Source organism: Oculina patagonica, chromosome 2 (assembly GCF_052425735.1).
Source record: "Oculina patagonica isolate OP01 chromosome 2, crgOcupat, whole genome shotgun sequence".
Taxonomy (NCBI): domain Eukaryota; kingdom Metazoa; phylum Cnidaria; class Anthozoa; order Scleractinia; family Oculinidae; genus Oculina; species Oculina patagonica.
The window spans coordinates 39,609,935-39,626,978 of record NC_135759.1 but is presented as its reverse complement, the minus strand read 5'-3'; the positions used below and the strand labels follow the sequence as shown (position 1 = coordinate 39,626,978).

At 38.6% G+C, this 17,044-nt stretch overlaps 1 protein-coding gene across 1 annotated transcript; it reads right to left on the bottom strand.

Moving 5' to 3' along the window:
- Window positions 1–13,581: 13,581 nt before the first annotated feature.
- LOC144641537 (beta-1,3-galactosyltransferase 5-like) lies at window positions 13,582–14,737 on the bottom strand. The gene has a single exon (XM_078500549.1). It carries the CDS (start codon window positions 14,707–14,709, stop codon window positions 13,609–13,611), a length of 1,101 nt encoding a protein of 366 aa, XP_078356675.1. The 5' UTR covers window positions 14,710–14,737; the 3' UTR covers window positions 13,582–13,608.
- Between the last annotated feature and the right edge of the window lie 2,307 nt (window positions 14,738–17,044).

Genomic DNA, 17,044 nt, shown 5'->3' with positions numbered 1-17,044 from the left:
ATCCCAAAATCAAAACTGCTAAGATGCTTTTTTAAAAATAATTTTCAGTAATCAGAGACAGTAATGCACGGGTCAGATTTCAGTCTCGCATGCGAAGTGCCATGTTCAGTTACGCAAAACTTGAAAAATTTGAACAGAAAACAAAACTTGAACGGTCAGGATTATTTGGAGACAAAAGTTTTATTCAAGTTAACATTATATTTGCCGTTAGAAGCAAAAAACTTTTGACTTTCTTGTGTGTATGACATGCAGTAATTTTAGTGAGCGTCGCTTTGTATTGATGTTATTCCTACGCAGAGCCAAAATGCGTGCCAAATAAAATATAAACGGTATTTGATTTGGAATGAATCATCGGTCAAACAATTACTATAAACACAATCAACACTAAAAGGAAGCATTTACCCGACTTTAGCATTCTCATAAGTCAAGAAAACTCTATTTGAAGTCAACAGTCCGCTTTTGATTTTCATGTCTCTCTTCGATCGTAAATCAAAGGACTCCAAAGTCGAAAGATTATTTCATCGCTTTGAAGACCTTGATGTTCATTTTTTCGGCGGTCGAATATTCTGTAGGGTATTCTCTTTCGATTTATAATTCCCTAAAGGTGTATTTATCGGTAAAGGGATGACTGACCACATTGAAAATTTTAACAGCGAGCCGCGTGGACGCCATTTTGGTCATTTGCTCTCTAGCAAGGAGTGAGAGACTGGGAACCAGTTGGGAAGAACAATACAACCCAAATATGGGGTTTACTTACACCCAAATATGGTAAAAAAAAAAGTCCCTTACGCAGAACTTAAGATTTTTTCTGCCTATACACTCATACGCACACGGCTCTATGATTCTGCCGCCTCGACAGCCTCGCCTCTTGGCTCGGCTGTCTCGTTGGCAATTATTAATCGGGCGTGGCCGATTTATAGTTTACCCTTTGGTCGTCCTAGAGCATAGTCTCCTGCATTCTCGTCCCCAAAGCCCTTTCGTTTCTCTTAGCCGGCTTGGAACGAGAAAACGGAGGGCTCTGGGGACATAGGATTTTTGAATAAATTCGAATTTTTTTGATTGGCTGTTTGGAACAAAGAATTCCTAAACGGAAGTCGAAAACGTAACGACTCTCTCATACATTCTTTTGAAACGTCATGACTGCATACATGAAGACCGGAAGTCCTAGAATCTAGGACTGGAAATTCTCTGTCCCCAGAGCCCTTTGTTTCCTCGTGCCAAGGCCCAGCCGGCTAAGAGAAACGAAAGGGCTATGGGGACGAGAATGAGTCTCCTGTCGGCCAAAAAGACGGGGATAGCTTGGGGTTGCTACAAAACCGCTACGGGTGACGCATACCGCAATGGCTTTCATTTTAGTTTAGACAGGAAATCGTTGCAGGCACACTTGGTCGACTTTTGGGTTAATGTGTAATCAGGTTGTGTTTTTTTGCTTCGGCGGAAGGACAGAGAAAAAAAGCTTACGGGGCAAAGTACAGTATGGGGCCCAGTTCTCGGCCACTTTTGACGTAAACTTGTATTTCTTACCTCAGAAGAACCGCAGGAACTTGAAATTTCTCCCAGAGCTAGCTACATTATTCAGCTTTTTGGTGTAAAGCTATCGACCGGTCAAAAATTAATTTGCCCGAGCAATAATAAAAATAAAAGCTCCATTTGTGGGCCCAGTTCTCGGCCACCTTGGCCCAGTTCTCGGCCACTAAAAAGCTTGTGCGTAATTATCTGTAAAAAAAATGCTCAATTAATTTTCACAGTCATAAAATCACTCTGTAAACCTATTTATGTTATATCGATCCCAAATTATTTTTATGAGGCTTTGTTTTACTTTAGAAAAGAAGGATTTTAACGCGCCTAGTTGCCTATGTGCAGGTTCTGGCAAAACCGCATTGTGTGACCCGTGCATTTAGATGGTTTATTTTGCAGTGAAAAGGTCTTGAAAGATTTAGGTGTTGTAGAAATAATAGACAAGACAAGAGTCAGCTCAAAACTTAGAGATAAGATTGAACTTTATTTTTAAAACATTTATTTCTTTCATTCTGGCAGCAGCAGATGAAATTATATTAAAAACCAAGCGCTAAGCTGTGATAGCGAGCAGGGTGGCCGAGAACTGGCAAATATAATACGCAAACGTCGCAAGAAAAAATTTCGAAGTAAATTAAGACGGATGCTACTAAAAGTGGTAACGGGGAACCAGGAACGACCGGGAACCGGGAACCGGGAACGGGAGTCTGGGAACGAGTGTACAGCGGTAATCCGTATAAGAGTTCAAAATGGCGGACGAAAAACACAGAAACGGAGTAAAATGTAGCTTACTGATGAAGGTAAATGCTTAGTGTTACCAGTCCAGATTATTCCAGTATATTAGGACAGGGCCATCTGGCCTTTCAGCCAATGGGAAGGTCCGAATCCGCCTTTTGGTTCACCGATCGTGGCGGACGAACGCAGACATTTGCGAACTTGTGGACGTGCCGAGGTGTATAAGAAGAATTCGAATGTTTATTTCTTTCTAGAAGGAATCTTTCAAGCAAGGCCAGTGTTCGAATCCACATTTACACACAACGCAACGCAAAGGACGGCTGTGGGAGGCTGGGAGCAAGGAGCTTGCACGCTGATCAATAGCTTCGAAATAGCTCATTTCGAAAATCAAATTATGTTTTATTGAAATGCAGTCGAATAGTAGGGTAAGTCATAATATGCTGTATTTTCCACTACAGTTGCGGGATTGGTTTCATTTGACAGGACGGAACTATGCGTTGCGTAACATAAGCAGATATATATTGGCTTGGTTTGTTATCCGATCGATCATACGTTCGTAAATTGTTGCGTGCTAGTCATATTTATGCATTGTCCCACTCTCGTTAACAAAGTTCCCAAGTACATCTATCTCTTGACTTAAAGACAATTTTTTCTGGCATTTGTAGGTTGTTAGATAGTAATATGAATGGTGACTTTTATTTTGCTTTTGAACCAAACAATTTTTGTAGGCAACACTGAATATTTGTAGCATTTCCAAAATGCTATTCAGTATAATACAGTTTACATCATTGTCCCTGAAAATCACTTTTTCTTCGTACACATGGTATTGCATAAAAGGAAAAATTTAAATTTAACATGTGCTATTAAAGCTGTACTGTAAACTATAATTGTAGTTCTCCAGGGGTGTATAATTACACTGATTTACCTTTTACATTGAAATAAAGACAACCTTGCAATGTTGTGAATATTGATTTTCTGTATATGTCATTCCCCAACTGCATGCATTCATTCCAAATTCATATCATTGCAAAAAAAATAAAACGGGTTGTGTGCCATAAATAACAAACTGCTTACAAATGATGTGTTGTGCTGTCATAATTTGTACAAAACACATAGTGTTTGGAATTCATTTACAGATTCACCAAAACAAACTATGACACAGAAATATACCATAATGCAACACACTGAGCTTTGCACGAGGCTGTCAAGAGGTGTGGGCTGGAAAGAACATCCCCCAGTCACTTGTACAAAACACAAAATGATCAGCAGACAGAATGAGAAGAAAAGAATTTCAAATTTATTTTCATTTTACAGTAGGTAAACACTAGTCTCTATTTGTTGTCTGTCCTTTAGTCAACTGCCAGACCTGCAAAAATGAAATACAGCTATGATCAGTGTGCTGAAATATAACAGCATACAATAAACTGGTGAACAGCCATCACCAAATAGTTATTTTCTTTTCATAAATGGAACAAATCTTCATGTAAAGTCCAAGATACTATGCCATGTTTGAAAACCAATGATGAAGCACGCAAAAGACACAATCTGTCGTAAGAAGTACATGATCGTTAATGTGTATCGTGATTGCAATAGGGGTTACGGAATCACAGCTGTTGGTTAAGTCTGAGTGTGAGCCCAGTGGCCCATCAAGCCTGAGCTTACCTCGGTTTCCATAATCAATTATAGCATTAGCGACTGGTGGTTTGGGGAGGGGTGTTGGAAATTTTCAGAAATTAATGCATGGACTCATTAGGAGTTTTGTCTTTTCTATTACTGGCCACAAGGTAAAAATTGACATTGTAAAAGTATTTCAACAAGCAAATTGGTGATTTCCAAGTGAGGAATTGTGCTTGAACTTTGTGTTAACTAAGCATTCTTTAAGATTCAATGTGGTTCACAATTGCACTTGCCATAGTATAAATAAAAAAAAACGCACAAATTTTCCCATTGCCAAACTGTCTAAAGAATTTCTTATACACATTTGCATGTCCTGCTGACATGAGGTTTACAACCTTGTGACAAAAGTTCTCTATTTCCTTTATCATGAAATAAATACTCAAAAAAATTTCCTGCAATTTTCATAATTATTGTGCTTAATAACAGCAGCTGATATCAGCATGCATTTTAGATGCACGGCGGATGGAAGTTTGGTTAATCCACCAGAATGGAACATTCCACATTCGATTACTTTCGTAATGAAAGTTAGTCTTCAGCCTTCGGCATTTCGTCGGCGCAAATTATACACAGTGCGCCACGATGTATCACATGAACAGAGCTTAGCCCAGGAAAAGAAAAGAAACGACTGCCTATAAAGAAATTTTGGTTGTTCGTGGAACAGTTGATTTCGTACGCGTAGTATTGCTGCGTCATGATCATCGAACTTTTAAAAAAGTCTACCAAAAATCCAGGTTGTCTACCTTGCCCAGATTGCACACGATGAAACTTTATGGATGTAACAATCGGGGAAAAATATTTACAACTCCAGGAAAATATTAATGATTCTTCACCTACCTTGCAACTTGTCCCAAAATTCCGCCTAAACAGCACCTTCATGAGTCCTCGGAACGGCGAATAGAAAACAAAAACACACGAAAATTCGACTTGCTCCGACAATCGAATTCGAACACTAGTTCCCAGTCCCTTTTCTGTGTTTTCGTCCGCCATTTTGAATTCTTTTTCGGATTACCGCTGTACACTCGTTCCCAGACTCCGGTTCCCGGTTCCCGGTCGTTCCCGGTTCCCTGTCCCCGTTACCACTTTTAGTAGCATCCAAATTAAGACCAAAAAATACAACGGTTCAACGAAAAGTTAACTAAAGCAGAAAGCTGAATTATTGTACGTTTCACATGCCAAAAATTAGCTCGTATGGTGGGGGCTTTTGGATAAAATACGAATTTAACTACATCCATGAATTTTAAGGAGCCGTAAACAAACAAATTTTTCGGGAATGCAAATTCACCTACCTCCGCGTAAACTCGACGTGTGAGCTTTCTATATCGAATTGAACGATCAAACTCAAGATACTTAAAGCACATGAATCAGTCTATCGTTTGAAGGAAATACCTTTTTCTTTTAATTCAACTGGAGTTTGAAAAAACGCGTTAAACACAAAGTGGCCGAGAACTGGACCCGGCCGAGAACTGGGCCCCATACTGTACTGATATTCACCATTGTGAAATTGCACTTACTTTGACAAGTTAAAGTTATTTTTGTAAATGAAAAAGGTAACGTCATTGATGTCAGGCAGTGTTTTTTTTAGCAAACTATGGCTAAAATGGGGGTGTGATCTTGCGGTATATATTTTGAGCCTGACTCCGCCGTAAAACTTTTTTTTATTTAGCAAGAACTGTGTCGATTTTCATTTCTGAACAATTGGTCGTCAAGTCGTTTGTCACAAAGAGTAGAATGTTTGTACAGCATGTTTTGGAATTATTTTAGATTTGGTTAGTAAGACGCTTCTGAAGACCCGAGCAAAACATTGGGAATGTACAGTATTAATAGGAACTTGAATGGAATTTTTCACAAGTTGGATAAAGGTATCAACTGAAAAAAATGGACTTCAAAATGAGAACTTGGATTTTGTTGTAATTAAATTTTATCGCGGATTGGATGCATAATATCACGGCTTTGAAAGTCTTCAAATAATTAGAAAGGTTCCTTTCTTCCTTTTGATCTTATTGTTATTTTCATGTATTGATTATTCGAAAGTGGTTTTCGTTGATACGAAAAAAAAAAACGGGTTTTCACTGAATTGCTTGAAGTATTTTTAGACGTGATAATATTGGCTTAATCAAATTACATTGTGCACGAAATATTTGTTATTCTTTTGTGTTGAAACTTTGAGGAAATTGAAATTTTTGTTTGACAGTAGTGTATGAAAGGCATTTTATAGAACTGAATAAAAAATAAGAAACATTGATAAAGGTTATTTCAAAGATTTATTTTGCCTGATTTTGAAGGGTTTCAGGAGTTTTAAAGAGTGCTGGTAAACGGCTGTATGTTGTTTGTGATTACGGATCTTATTTAGTTTCGAACGCTCTAATTTTTGAAAGGTTAAAACAAGTTAAAACCGGGCGGTTTCATGAGTTTTTTGGGTAGAAAGGTACGGTGGTGGTCAAAAAAAAAATGTTTAGAAAGGAATGACTGTAGTAGCACGTAAGTCGGAGGTTTGCGTGAGTCACGGGGTATAGTATGCATGAGCTGGATTTCCGGCGTCATAACGGCATGTTTTGTTAATCGGGCGTGGCCGATTTATAGTTTACCCTTTGGTCGTCCTAGACGATAGTCTCCTGTCGGCTAAAAATTACGGGGACCAATCCTGGACCAATCGGTTTCATTTCAGTTTTGACAGTAAATCGTTGTAGGAATACTGGGTCGACTTTTGGGCTAGTCTGCAATCTGGTTCTCTTCTTTGCTTCGGCGGGAGGACAGAGGAAAAAGCTTAAGGGGTAAAGTACTAATAATCACCATTGTGAAACTGTAGTTGCTTTGACAAGTTGAAGCTATTTTTGTTAATAAAAGGGGTAACGTCATTGATGTCACGCAATGTTTTTGTGGGAAACTTTTGAAACTAGACGCTTTGCAGGTTTCTACAAATAGCAGTGTGATCTGGCGGTACATGTTTTTGAGGCGGACTCCACTTTAAAACTATTTTTTATATATTTAGCAAGAAGTATGTCGATTTTCATTTCCGCACAGTTGGGCGTCAAAGTCGCCTGTCACATGCACAACTTGGTTTGGATATATTTTAGATTTGACTAGTGACGTTAGTAAGACACTTCTCAAGACATCAGCAAAACATTGGCAGTGTTCAGTATTGGTGTGAACTTGAATGAATTTTTTACGAGATCAGTAAAGCTATCGAATAAAAAGATGACTTGAAAATGAAAACTTCGAATAATTATAATTAAATACCAATTGAATTTTAGATGAGAAATTCCGGAAGTGACATCTGTGTTTAAAATAGGAATTTTTGTACAACTTAAAGTTCCGAAAAAAAGACCACATGTTTTGTAAAAATCACAGACAAACATGATCAGGAAAACAAAACAGGCCAATTGGTTTTATTCACGAAAATACAACTTTCTTGAGAATGAGTTTGTAAACAAGACAATGAAATCGAATTACATTTCACACGAAATTTGCATACATTTGAACTTGCAAAAAAGAAGTATCTCTGCCGAGACATAATAGCGTCAGACCTTACATTAATAACTATTGTATTCTGATCTGATTGTTATTTTTTATGCATAACTATTTGAAAGTGGTTCTCGATGAAAACAAAACGGTTTTTCATTCACTGCTTGAAGTATTTCTAGACGTGAAAACATTCGCTTAATCAAATTACATTCTGCACGAAATATTTTGTATCCATTTGTCCCGAAACTTTGAGGAAATTGAAATCTTTGTGGACAGTACTGCATAAAAGCAGTTTATAGAATTGAATAAAAAGATAAGAACCATATTGATAAAGGAAATTTTAAAACTTTATTTTGGTTCATTTTGACGAAATTCAGGATTTTCAAAGACTGCCAGTAAACGGCTGTATGGTAGCGGGCAGAAGTCGGTTCGTTCTGAATTTTTCAATACGGTATACAAGTTACAGGTCAATAAACAGACCCTCTGTACAGTAAAAAACGTTTTGGGAACAAACCATTGTGAACTCATTTTCTATGTTGATCAGTAAAAATCCTTAGTACGACATGGGGCTTGTTATCAAGTTTGTTAGTACGTTAATACTGCAAGGTGTATAACCTCAGAGAATTATTATCAGTGTGTTTTGTTTTATTAGCGGTTTATACTCCAAGGTCTTGGAATGGGAGATCAAAATTAAGGCAAATTTCTGATATTATCTGATTGCTTGGCAAAGATTAGTACGATACTTAATTGGTTAGGAAATTTAAACAAACATTAAATTGAATGAGAGTAGAAAGGGAGGGACAGGTGGGGGTGAAAGGCTAAGGAGATGGAAAGGGAGGGAGAATTAAAATCCATGCTTGGTTATATCACGCAACCTTTTACTTCTGTTGTTTTCTCACAAGAACAAAAATTAAGATGGGGTTCTACCTGAATTTGAATGCAACTTTAAGAGATTTAAAGAAGGGATTGAATAAAAGGAATGGAAACACCTTCAAACAGTTGACCCCCTCGCAAGAGCACTCCGGGTTGTCAGGAGACTGTTTGGTGTCCGTCCACCAATTTTCAACTTCAAATTCAAATTTTAAAATCACATTAAATCTTCAATATTTCTTATTTGTCTACATTTTACTAATCCTTTGAGAAAAACTATCGCCTCCCAGACATCCCCCAAAATCGTTCAAAAATTAACAAAATACTGCAAAACATATATGGGATAAGTAAAGCTTTTTTGGATTCCTTGAAACGCGGCTGAAATGGTTTTCAGTGTTTTCCAGCCCTTATACTTTGGGTCAGTACTACTATTCTTCACCAGTTTCTATTACAGTAATGGAATGAAACAAATACCTAATCATTGGTCAATAAGTTGTGATCATTTTCTTGACAATAGTACCTGATTAGGAGTTGTATACTGTTCCATTAAAGTGTAAGGACCGGAAAATACTGAAATGCGTCAGCCACCTAAAGCGTTGGAAAACTTGGTCTTCAGGTAAAACCCCGCCTTTATTAAAAGGCTGTCAATCAAAATGACGTTGCCATGATGATTTCAAGTTACTGGCACAATAACTAATCCTACCAAATTATTGCGAGATAAATTTTCGATAAACGCGCAAAGTTTGGCAGCGTTTGGTTGAATCTTGAAAAAGTTATAAGCGTCAAAAGTCAGCGAGGGCCTCAAAAGCCCCCCCCCCCCTCTCCGGCCTGAATGCAGTGACTGTTTTTGCAGTGATTTTTACTGTACTGTACCCTGCCTTTCAAATCAAAACAGATAGCTAATTATTAAGCGCCCGATTTTAAGCTTCTCAAGCTTCTCAAGCTTCTTGTTTTATATACGGTACAAAAGCGACAGCTTGCGCACCGTATGCTAGCTGTCTGTTGCAATTTTCCACCGGTGACTTACCGGTTAAATCTTCAAAACTGAGAGCTCATATAACATGTTTATACAGGGTCCCCTATACTTTTAACGTGAAGCGTGATTGAGGCTATTTGTTTTCCCGGTGAATCGTGATTTTGGCTTTATTTTTTTCGTGATTCCCTGTTTTAAGATCTTTTTACGTGCTCGTGAACGAATTTTTTAGCTTAAACGTGACCCGTGAACGAAGAGTTTGAATTAGACGTGAATCGTGAATCATCTTATTTTTCGTGACTTACGTAGTTCTAGTAAACTTACATCTTTGTTTTAGCTCTGTGGTTGGGATTGGGAATTTTGTCCTCTATTTTGTCGCGTATGTGATTTTGACAGGCAAAATATCCGGTCTTACAGCTTCCGATCGTAACAGTCTAAACGGGGATCGCCATGAATTTTGCGTGATCGTGAAAACATTTTTAGAATAATTCGTGAGGCGTGAAAAGCCAAATATTTTTACGTGATTCCATTTCGCAGAGAGGTATAGGGGACCCTGTTTATAGATATTTGATTTCATGTGGATAGTTGATTTGTTGTTTCACAGCCCTGTTGTATGATTTTCCAAGCACGTTTTAGAATTCGAAAGGCCGGGACTAAATATTCTCTTTGATTCACATGGCTTAGGTTCACAGGAAACATAGCGACTATACAACCCAGCTGTAGGTGTTAAGGGTGCTTCAAATTCTAGTTCACGCTTGCAAACATAACTCACCGCATGGGGGTTTCTCGTTCAGTTTCTTTTTCTTTGCTGTCAACTCCTGCAATTAGCTAAACGTTCGTTATATGTTGGGTTTCTGTGGGGAACTGATTTCGATCTATGGCATTCTGTCCTTTCTAAGATGTCGTAACGAAGCAACGGTTCAACAGTGCAGTAGGAAAAGTGACACGTTAATCGATTTAGTAGTACTGTCCATAAACTGTCCGACTTGCTGTCGCCAGTGGAACTTAAATGTCAGAGAAATTTGACTGTATCATTTGTAAAATGCTCTTACTCAAAAAGACGACGCCAATTGCATAAAAATATTTGCTCAGCTCGGCCAATAACCATATTTGCACGCAATTTATTTAAATTAATTGTTTTCCACAAACTAACACGCAACCTTAATCCCTTTTTCCATAATTTTTTTGTGTTTAACCTTTATTTTAACTAGTCTGACAATAATGCCAGAGTGACCTTGAAACATCTTTCCATGTTTTACTGCTTATATTTTTTCTCAACTTTGATTTTCATTTTCGTTTTTGCTTTTAGTGACGTCAGAATCAAACAGGCAAGCCGTCATCGGTTGATGACAGTAATGATGGCACTTTTATACCACATGAGTGATGGTGGAGATCAAGTTTACCTTACCGCTGATTTTTTTAATAAACGTGAATGTTTCTTCGTTCTTTTTTATCATCATATTGTGTGGGAAATTTTAGCAAATTTAATAACGGTCATCCGAGGGAGATTGCTGTGTACTTCTAAGTATATTCGGGAAGATTAACGTTCCTACATCTGAATTCTAGTGAATATGGCGCTGATCGGGTAAGGCAGGAAAACAGGGAGCGCGGGGGTAGATGGTTGGGGAGCATCAGTCCCGCAACGCTAAGCGAACCGCGCACTATCAATCCCAAAACGCAAAGCGCACCGCACACGACCAAGGAACGCCGCCTGGGGACGAGGCAGTGTTACCCCAATCACTATTTATTTCCAAACACGCCTGTAGATGCCAACACACGGCAAGGGACATGTCGTCGCGACAAAAACAGGGACGTTCCAGGTCATGCACATTCTGTACAGACTGTACACACTGGCGCACTAAGGAAGCATGTCAATCAATCATGTTAATCAATCAAGTGTAGTACTGAAGACGTGTAACAGGAAAAAATCACCACAGAAACACGAAAAATCTAGCGGGAAAGTGTTGTAGCGACACGTCCCCTAGTGTGTGCTGATTCTGTGGCTCACAATAATTTAGATCTTCTCGTCTTTGGCATTCTATTACAGATCCCGATGGTACGGTAAGCCAGTAAAGCTTTCATCGGTTATAGAGTCCGCCATGCAACCTGAAAACAGGTAATTTTTGACTGTTTTTGGGCTTATAACTTGAGGTGAAAGTTTTTTATTTTTGATATATTTTTTCAGGTCTAATCGACAAAAACATTCTTTAAACTTTTCAAACTTTTAAACAAGTGCCTTTCACACAGCCATGACAACGAATTTTGATGTCAAAGCGACCTCAAATTGTTATTGATATAATAAACTATAAAAATTTGTACTAAAAGAAATTCCTCAACATTATTGATGTAGCGGCGATAGGATGCCGAAGACGGGAATGTTTAAACCATAATTCATGATAATTACAAGCCAACTTTTAAAGTTCCTTACAACACAGTACATATACGTTCAACACATACATACGAAGCTCAACTCGTCGAACTTTAGACATATTCACGGGGACCAAAATTTATAAATCGTGTGTTGGAACCTTAAAGAACATATTTAATATCAAGTAAAGCGAACTTTTGGGTGCCGGATTCTTTCTTGTTCTGAGTTGACGTATAAGCACAAGCTGTATTGCTCTGTTTTATGCTTAGTTCAATCGGGAGAATAAGTGCCAGTTTTGGTAAACCTTCGTTGAAGCACTCGAAGAATTTCCGATTTATTTCATCCAATCAAAAAATTTGCGCGAGGGCCAGAGTACTCCGAAAGCAATCGCGCGTGCCAATACGTCATGTTGCTTAGCAACTTCTGGCCGAAAACCGCGGGCTCAGTCACTTCTGGGAGAAGTGATGTAGCCATCAACTGGCACTTGTTCCCCCGACTGAGTTAATATGCAGTGGACACAGATGCAATAGCAGTCCACATCCTTAACCCTTAGAATCCTAAGGTTCTGGTATTTTTTAAGCAGTTTTCTGGGCTTAAACTAATCTGTCGAATTTCGTGATTGCATATAAGAAGCTCAAGTAAAAATGTGTGCTGTTTCAAAACACTGAGGGCTCAAAGTTTCATTGTGACGTCAGCATTCAACCGTTTCTTTCTTGTTGAGCGAGCATACGGGCTCGAATCTGGCGAATACTTCGTTTATAAGTGTTTTTTTCGAGTCATTTTCCACTGCAGAAGCCCCCAGGCTGGCATCATTAAGCTAGAATGGTGGGTAGAGGCCAGCATCTGAAAGAAACCAGAGGTGAGAGATGATTTTGTCTTGATTGGAACGCCAGAAATATTCGAATCGAAAGATGGCGGTTCATTGGTAAAGTTGTCTCTCTGGCCGTTCTGTGGGTGGATTCCAAGACCTGCCAAGGCATTTTGGACGAGTTCTGACTTCCAAAGAATGCAATCGGTGCAACTATGGAATAAAGGTAGGAAGCCTTTCATGATGGAATAAAGGTAGGAAGCCTTTCATGCCGCCGCCATGACTGTTTTTCCCAAGCATCCCTTTCGGTCAGCAACGAGGAAATTACAGGTTTGCAAGCATAGCTCTAATCGAATAGTAATTGCTGAGTCTGCTGAATGATTGATGGGAAATTTCCTTGGTGAACGGAAGGGAATAGGGTTGAAGTTTGCTGCAAATGTATATTTTTGAAGTCAGAATTATTTTTTCATTAAAAAAATGGAGGCAAAGATGTGTGTTTTTTGTTGTTGTCCTGTTACGTAGAAAACGGGCATTTTCAGATTTGCTGCTGAACAAACAACCATATGCAACAGAAATCAAGAGTTTTAGTCAGTTAGTTGGCTTTTAAAGCTATGAAAATTATCACTTTGCCATAAAAAGCAGTCATTACTATCATTTGCCCAGATATGTAAAAGCTAGAGTTTTTTCAATCACTGCTGGTATTTTCCACGCACATATGCGTTGTTAGGACTTAAAGGGTTAAAGGCGGCCAAACAACATATGTAACTTGTAAACAAATCGGTTCGGTGTATAAAGTTTATAGATACCTATTCTCAAAGTCCCATCATCGTCCATTGCAAAATGCATTGCCAAACGATTAACAGCAGTTCTCGAAATTAGCCATGGAAGCTGCAATTTCTCACCATTTTTTTACTAGCCCAGTGACCAAACACACGTTTTAAGTATTTTACTTGCTTAAGAATTAAAATAAGCTTGAACTATAGTTTTCCATAGCTTAATTAAGGGTTGCGAGAAAAAAATTGTGAAATAAACTTTGTTAGTTAACTTTATAATCCTTTTATCTGTAAGAGTTTGCTCCCATTTGAAAAAAAAATAATTTTAAGACTTCTATTTTAGATTTTGCTAGAAAATGCAGAATTCATCCGGCAGATAGCCCGCTGCCGAAAGTACTAGAATTCTGATTACGCAGGCATGCAGAATTTATCCAAGTCTACCCCAGATACCCTCAACCATTTTGTTGTACAGCTTTATGAGGCAGTCCCCTGTCGCTGGATGCTGCACTAAAGTTGTTTTGTTGTATACACATTTGTTTTCATACATGCGAAATTCTTTATTGTGAATGACCTTGATTCCGGCCCGATCTGCCAATATACCGATGTACGCATCGTCGATTTTTAAAGGCTTCAAAACGTCAAAATGTGACAGGACCATTTGCACCACGTCACGTGACAAGACGTAGCCTCCTCCGCTACAATATGGCTTATAAGTGGTCTTGTTATATTCTTCCCGTGACACGCCGTATCTGCCATCTCGCATAACAACACTGCCAACCATAATATTCCCAGTATAGAACTTTCTCCTTGGTGTTGTATACTTGGTTAAGAAATCCATCAGACCGAGTGTATTCACAAAAACGTCATCGTCTGCCTTCAAAAGGTAATCAAACGTGCAATATTTCACGGACCATTCAAATCCCATCACGACTTTAAAACTCATGTTCCAAAAATGCTCTTGATAATCTGCTTGCACAATATCGCCATATATTTGTGACTCTTTGCTGGCGTCCTCCATTTCTTTGTCATTGCTGTTCTTCCCTAAGAGAAAAACTGTTTTCCATCTAGTGCTGATAGAGAAATCGGCACCCCACGTCTTGCGAATTAATTGACGCCTGTCAAAATTTCCCACATTCGTGGACACTAAAATGAGAAGAAACACTGAATCGGGAGGACAAAAAGCTGTGCTCTGTAATTTTGTGCGACGAATGTGAAGTTGAGTGATGGATTCACGGCTTGCATAATTGGAGATTAATTGGTGGAAATTCTTGTTCTGTTCGGTGAGTAAAGTTTCTTTTCCATTTATATCGTTTAACATCCGCCATGCACTCAAAACTAAAAGAAGCACTAGGCAAGCCGCCATGAGCGGAAGACATCTCTTGAAGAAACGAATCATCAACCGCAGTCCGTTGCGCATACGTGCCATCTGGCTGAAACACAGTAAACAAAAGTTGACAACTTTTTCCATCAAGGCTGGTGCGCATGCAAGCATAGTTACAGGAGTACTGGGAATTAGAATAACAAGCATAAGTCTCCGTCGCAGCCGTTTTTTGGGATGTCACGCAACACTCCCCAAAAAGAATCGTGCTCACATCGAGCATGCAACATTGTCAATATCCCTTTTCCGATATTAGCCAATCACGTTGCATGACATCCCAAGAACGGCTGCGAGGGAGACTAACCAAGCATTATTCCAAGAGGAATCGAATGAACAAGTTTGTTTTGTTGTGCTCAATTTCGTGCTAAGTTACCAAGAAATTTATCAAAGGGTCGAGTGGTCCTCTTCATTTTCAATTTGTCATAATTAGACGAGTCCAGGCCGCTAGCGAACCTTTTTGCAGGTCACGCATTCTGATTGGCTTACAACGGGTGGTCTTCATCAGCCACTTAAAGTTGCCTGGATACACCGATTCACCGTAAGCCGGAAGTTTAAGGGAGGCAGCGTGGCCGAGTGGTTTGTTTTCGATCGTCCCTCGGAGTTCAATTCCTCGGTCACGCTTTGTATATAGCCAACTGGTCTGCCTCCTGCCAGTTGGGAATTTTAATCATTTAATCACCCAAAGTTAAAGCATTGGGTGATCGATCTTTTAGTGCGGCAGCACCAAAGTTATGGAACAAACTACCTCCTGACATCAGAAACATTAACAGCATTACGTCTTTCAAACGAGCAATCAAGACTCTTCTCTTTGAACAGTCTTTATAATTTAAACACCGTCAGTTTTAATCACATGATACATTAACAGCATTACGCCATTCAAACGAGCAATTATTAACTATTTTAAACTATTTATAGTGTATATGTTTTGACACTAGTATTTTGGAATGTGTCCTTGTAAATTGACTGATATTAGATGGTAGAATTAGATAGATTTTTTATATTTTTACAATTTTTTGTTTTTTCATATACTTGTAATGCGCGATTGCAAACTTTGTTTTAAACTAGTTGATAATAGCGCAATATAAGTCGTTAAATTATTATTTAATTATTATGTTCATTTAGAATATTTGTCAGTTTCCTCTGTTTCAGTAGCATGCCTGCAAACTAGCTATCTCGCCGGCTAAGTGCATGACCACTATAAACAACATTTACATTTTTACATTTTTTTGCATGGAAACGAGGCCTAAGGGCCCTCGTCGGCTAAAAATTATTAAGTTTTTATTAGCGTGTGTAGCATTTCCAGTCAGAAAAAACCATTCCTTTCACAAATTAGCCACAAATCTTGATCCCTATAAGTTCATAAGCATAGAAAGAAGAAATTCAAAGTCTGGACAGCTTAGCGGTTAGCGGTAAGATTTTGCTGCCGACTATTAAATTTGTATTTCCTCGTCAACATAGGCTCACGGTTCTAAACTTAAAATTCCAAAATTTTTCATGTAATTTACTTACCTACGTTCGTCATGTATACTAGTTAACCATTAACTACTATTGTTTACGTTGTATTGAATTTTAAATTTTAGAACCGTTATTTCCTTCATTATAGCACTGGCCCTGAAGAAGACTAGTTGTACCAGTTGAAAATTTCTCACTTGTAGAATTTTAAATACTGAATCCTAACGTTAAAACTTCCCTCCTGTTTATAGATATTTGATTTCACTACACAGGCGTGTTGTATTTTGCGGAAATGAAATGGAGCACGTTTCAGTAAAGTTGAGGCTATTATCTTCGACACGCATGGCGTTGTTTAGCTTTGGTTCACAGAATACCACAGGGACCCCAAGTGTTCCAGTATCTAGATCACGATTACAAACCTGACCTTCCCCACTTCAAGTTTTTTCGTAGTTCGATCGACTTCTGCAATAAGTTAAACATTCGTTGTAAACTGGGCAGAAATACACTTGACCGAAAAGAACGAAAAATTAACTGTTTAATCGGTAAAATAATCTAAATCAGTCACCTTACGCTCCATTGCTGTCTCCCATTGTGTGCATAAAAGTGTGGTTTTTTAGCCGATTGAGCACCAAACATTTGGACCTAACTGAGTTAAATTAATCCTTTTCCACAAACTTGCCTTCGCCGTATCTCAGTAATTTCGCGTTTAATCGTATTTAACATTTTAAAACGCTTTTTTTTAAAAAAAAAACACAGAGAAATTCTTGCCAAAGTCAATAAACAACTGCTCGAACCAAGTTCTGTCTCATCCTTGACGTCTGTAAGGAGACAATTGAAAAACTGATATCCGTGTGCCAGAAAGTCGTGACGACATTCATTTCCCCAGCCAAGTGGTGCTTATAAATCATGCACAATTTCGATCGAATTTCGAGAGCGTTCCCCGCCAAGTCCAAAAGTGTCAGTACGTATATTTGGGCAAATATCGAGCTATGGTCACAGCGTATTCTGCTAGCTTGCTGGAAATGCTCGTGGA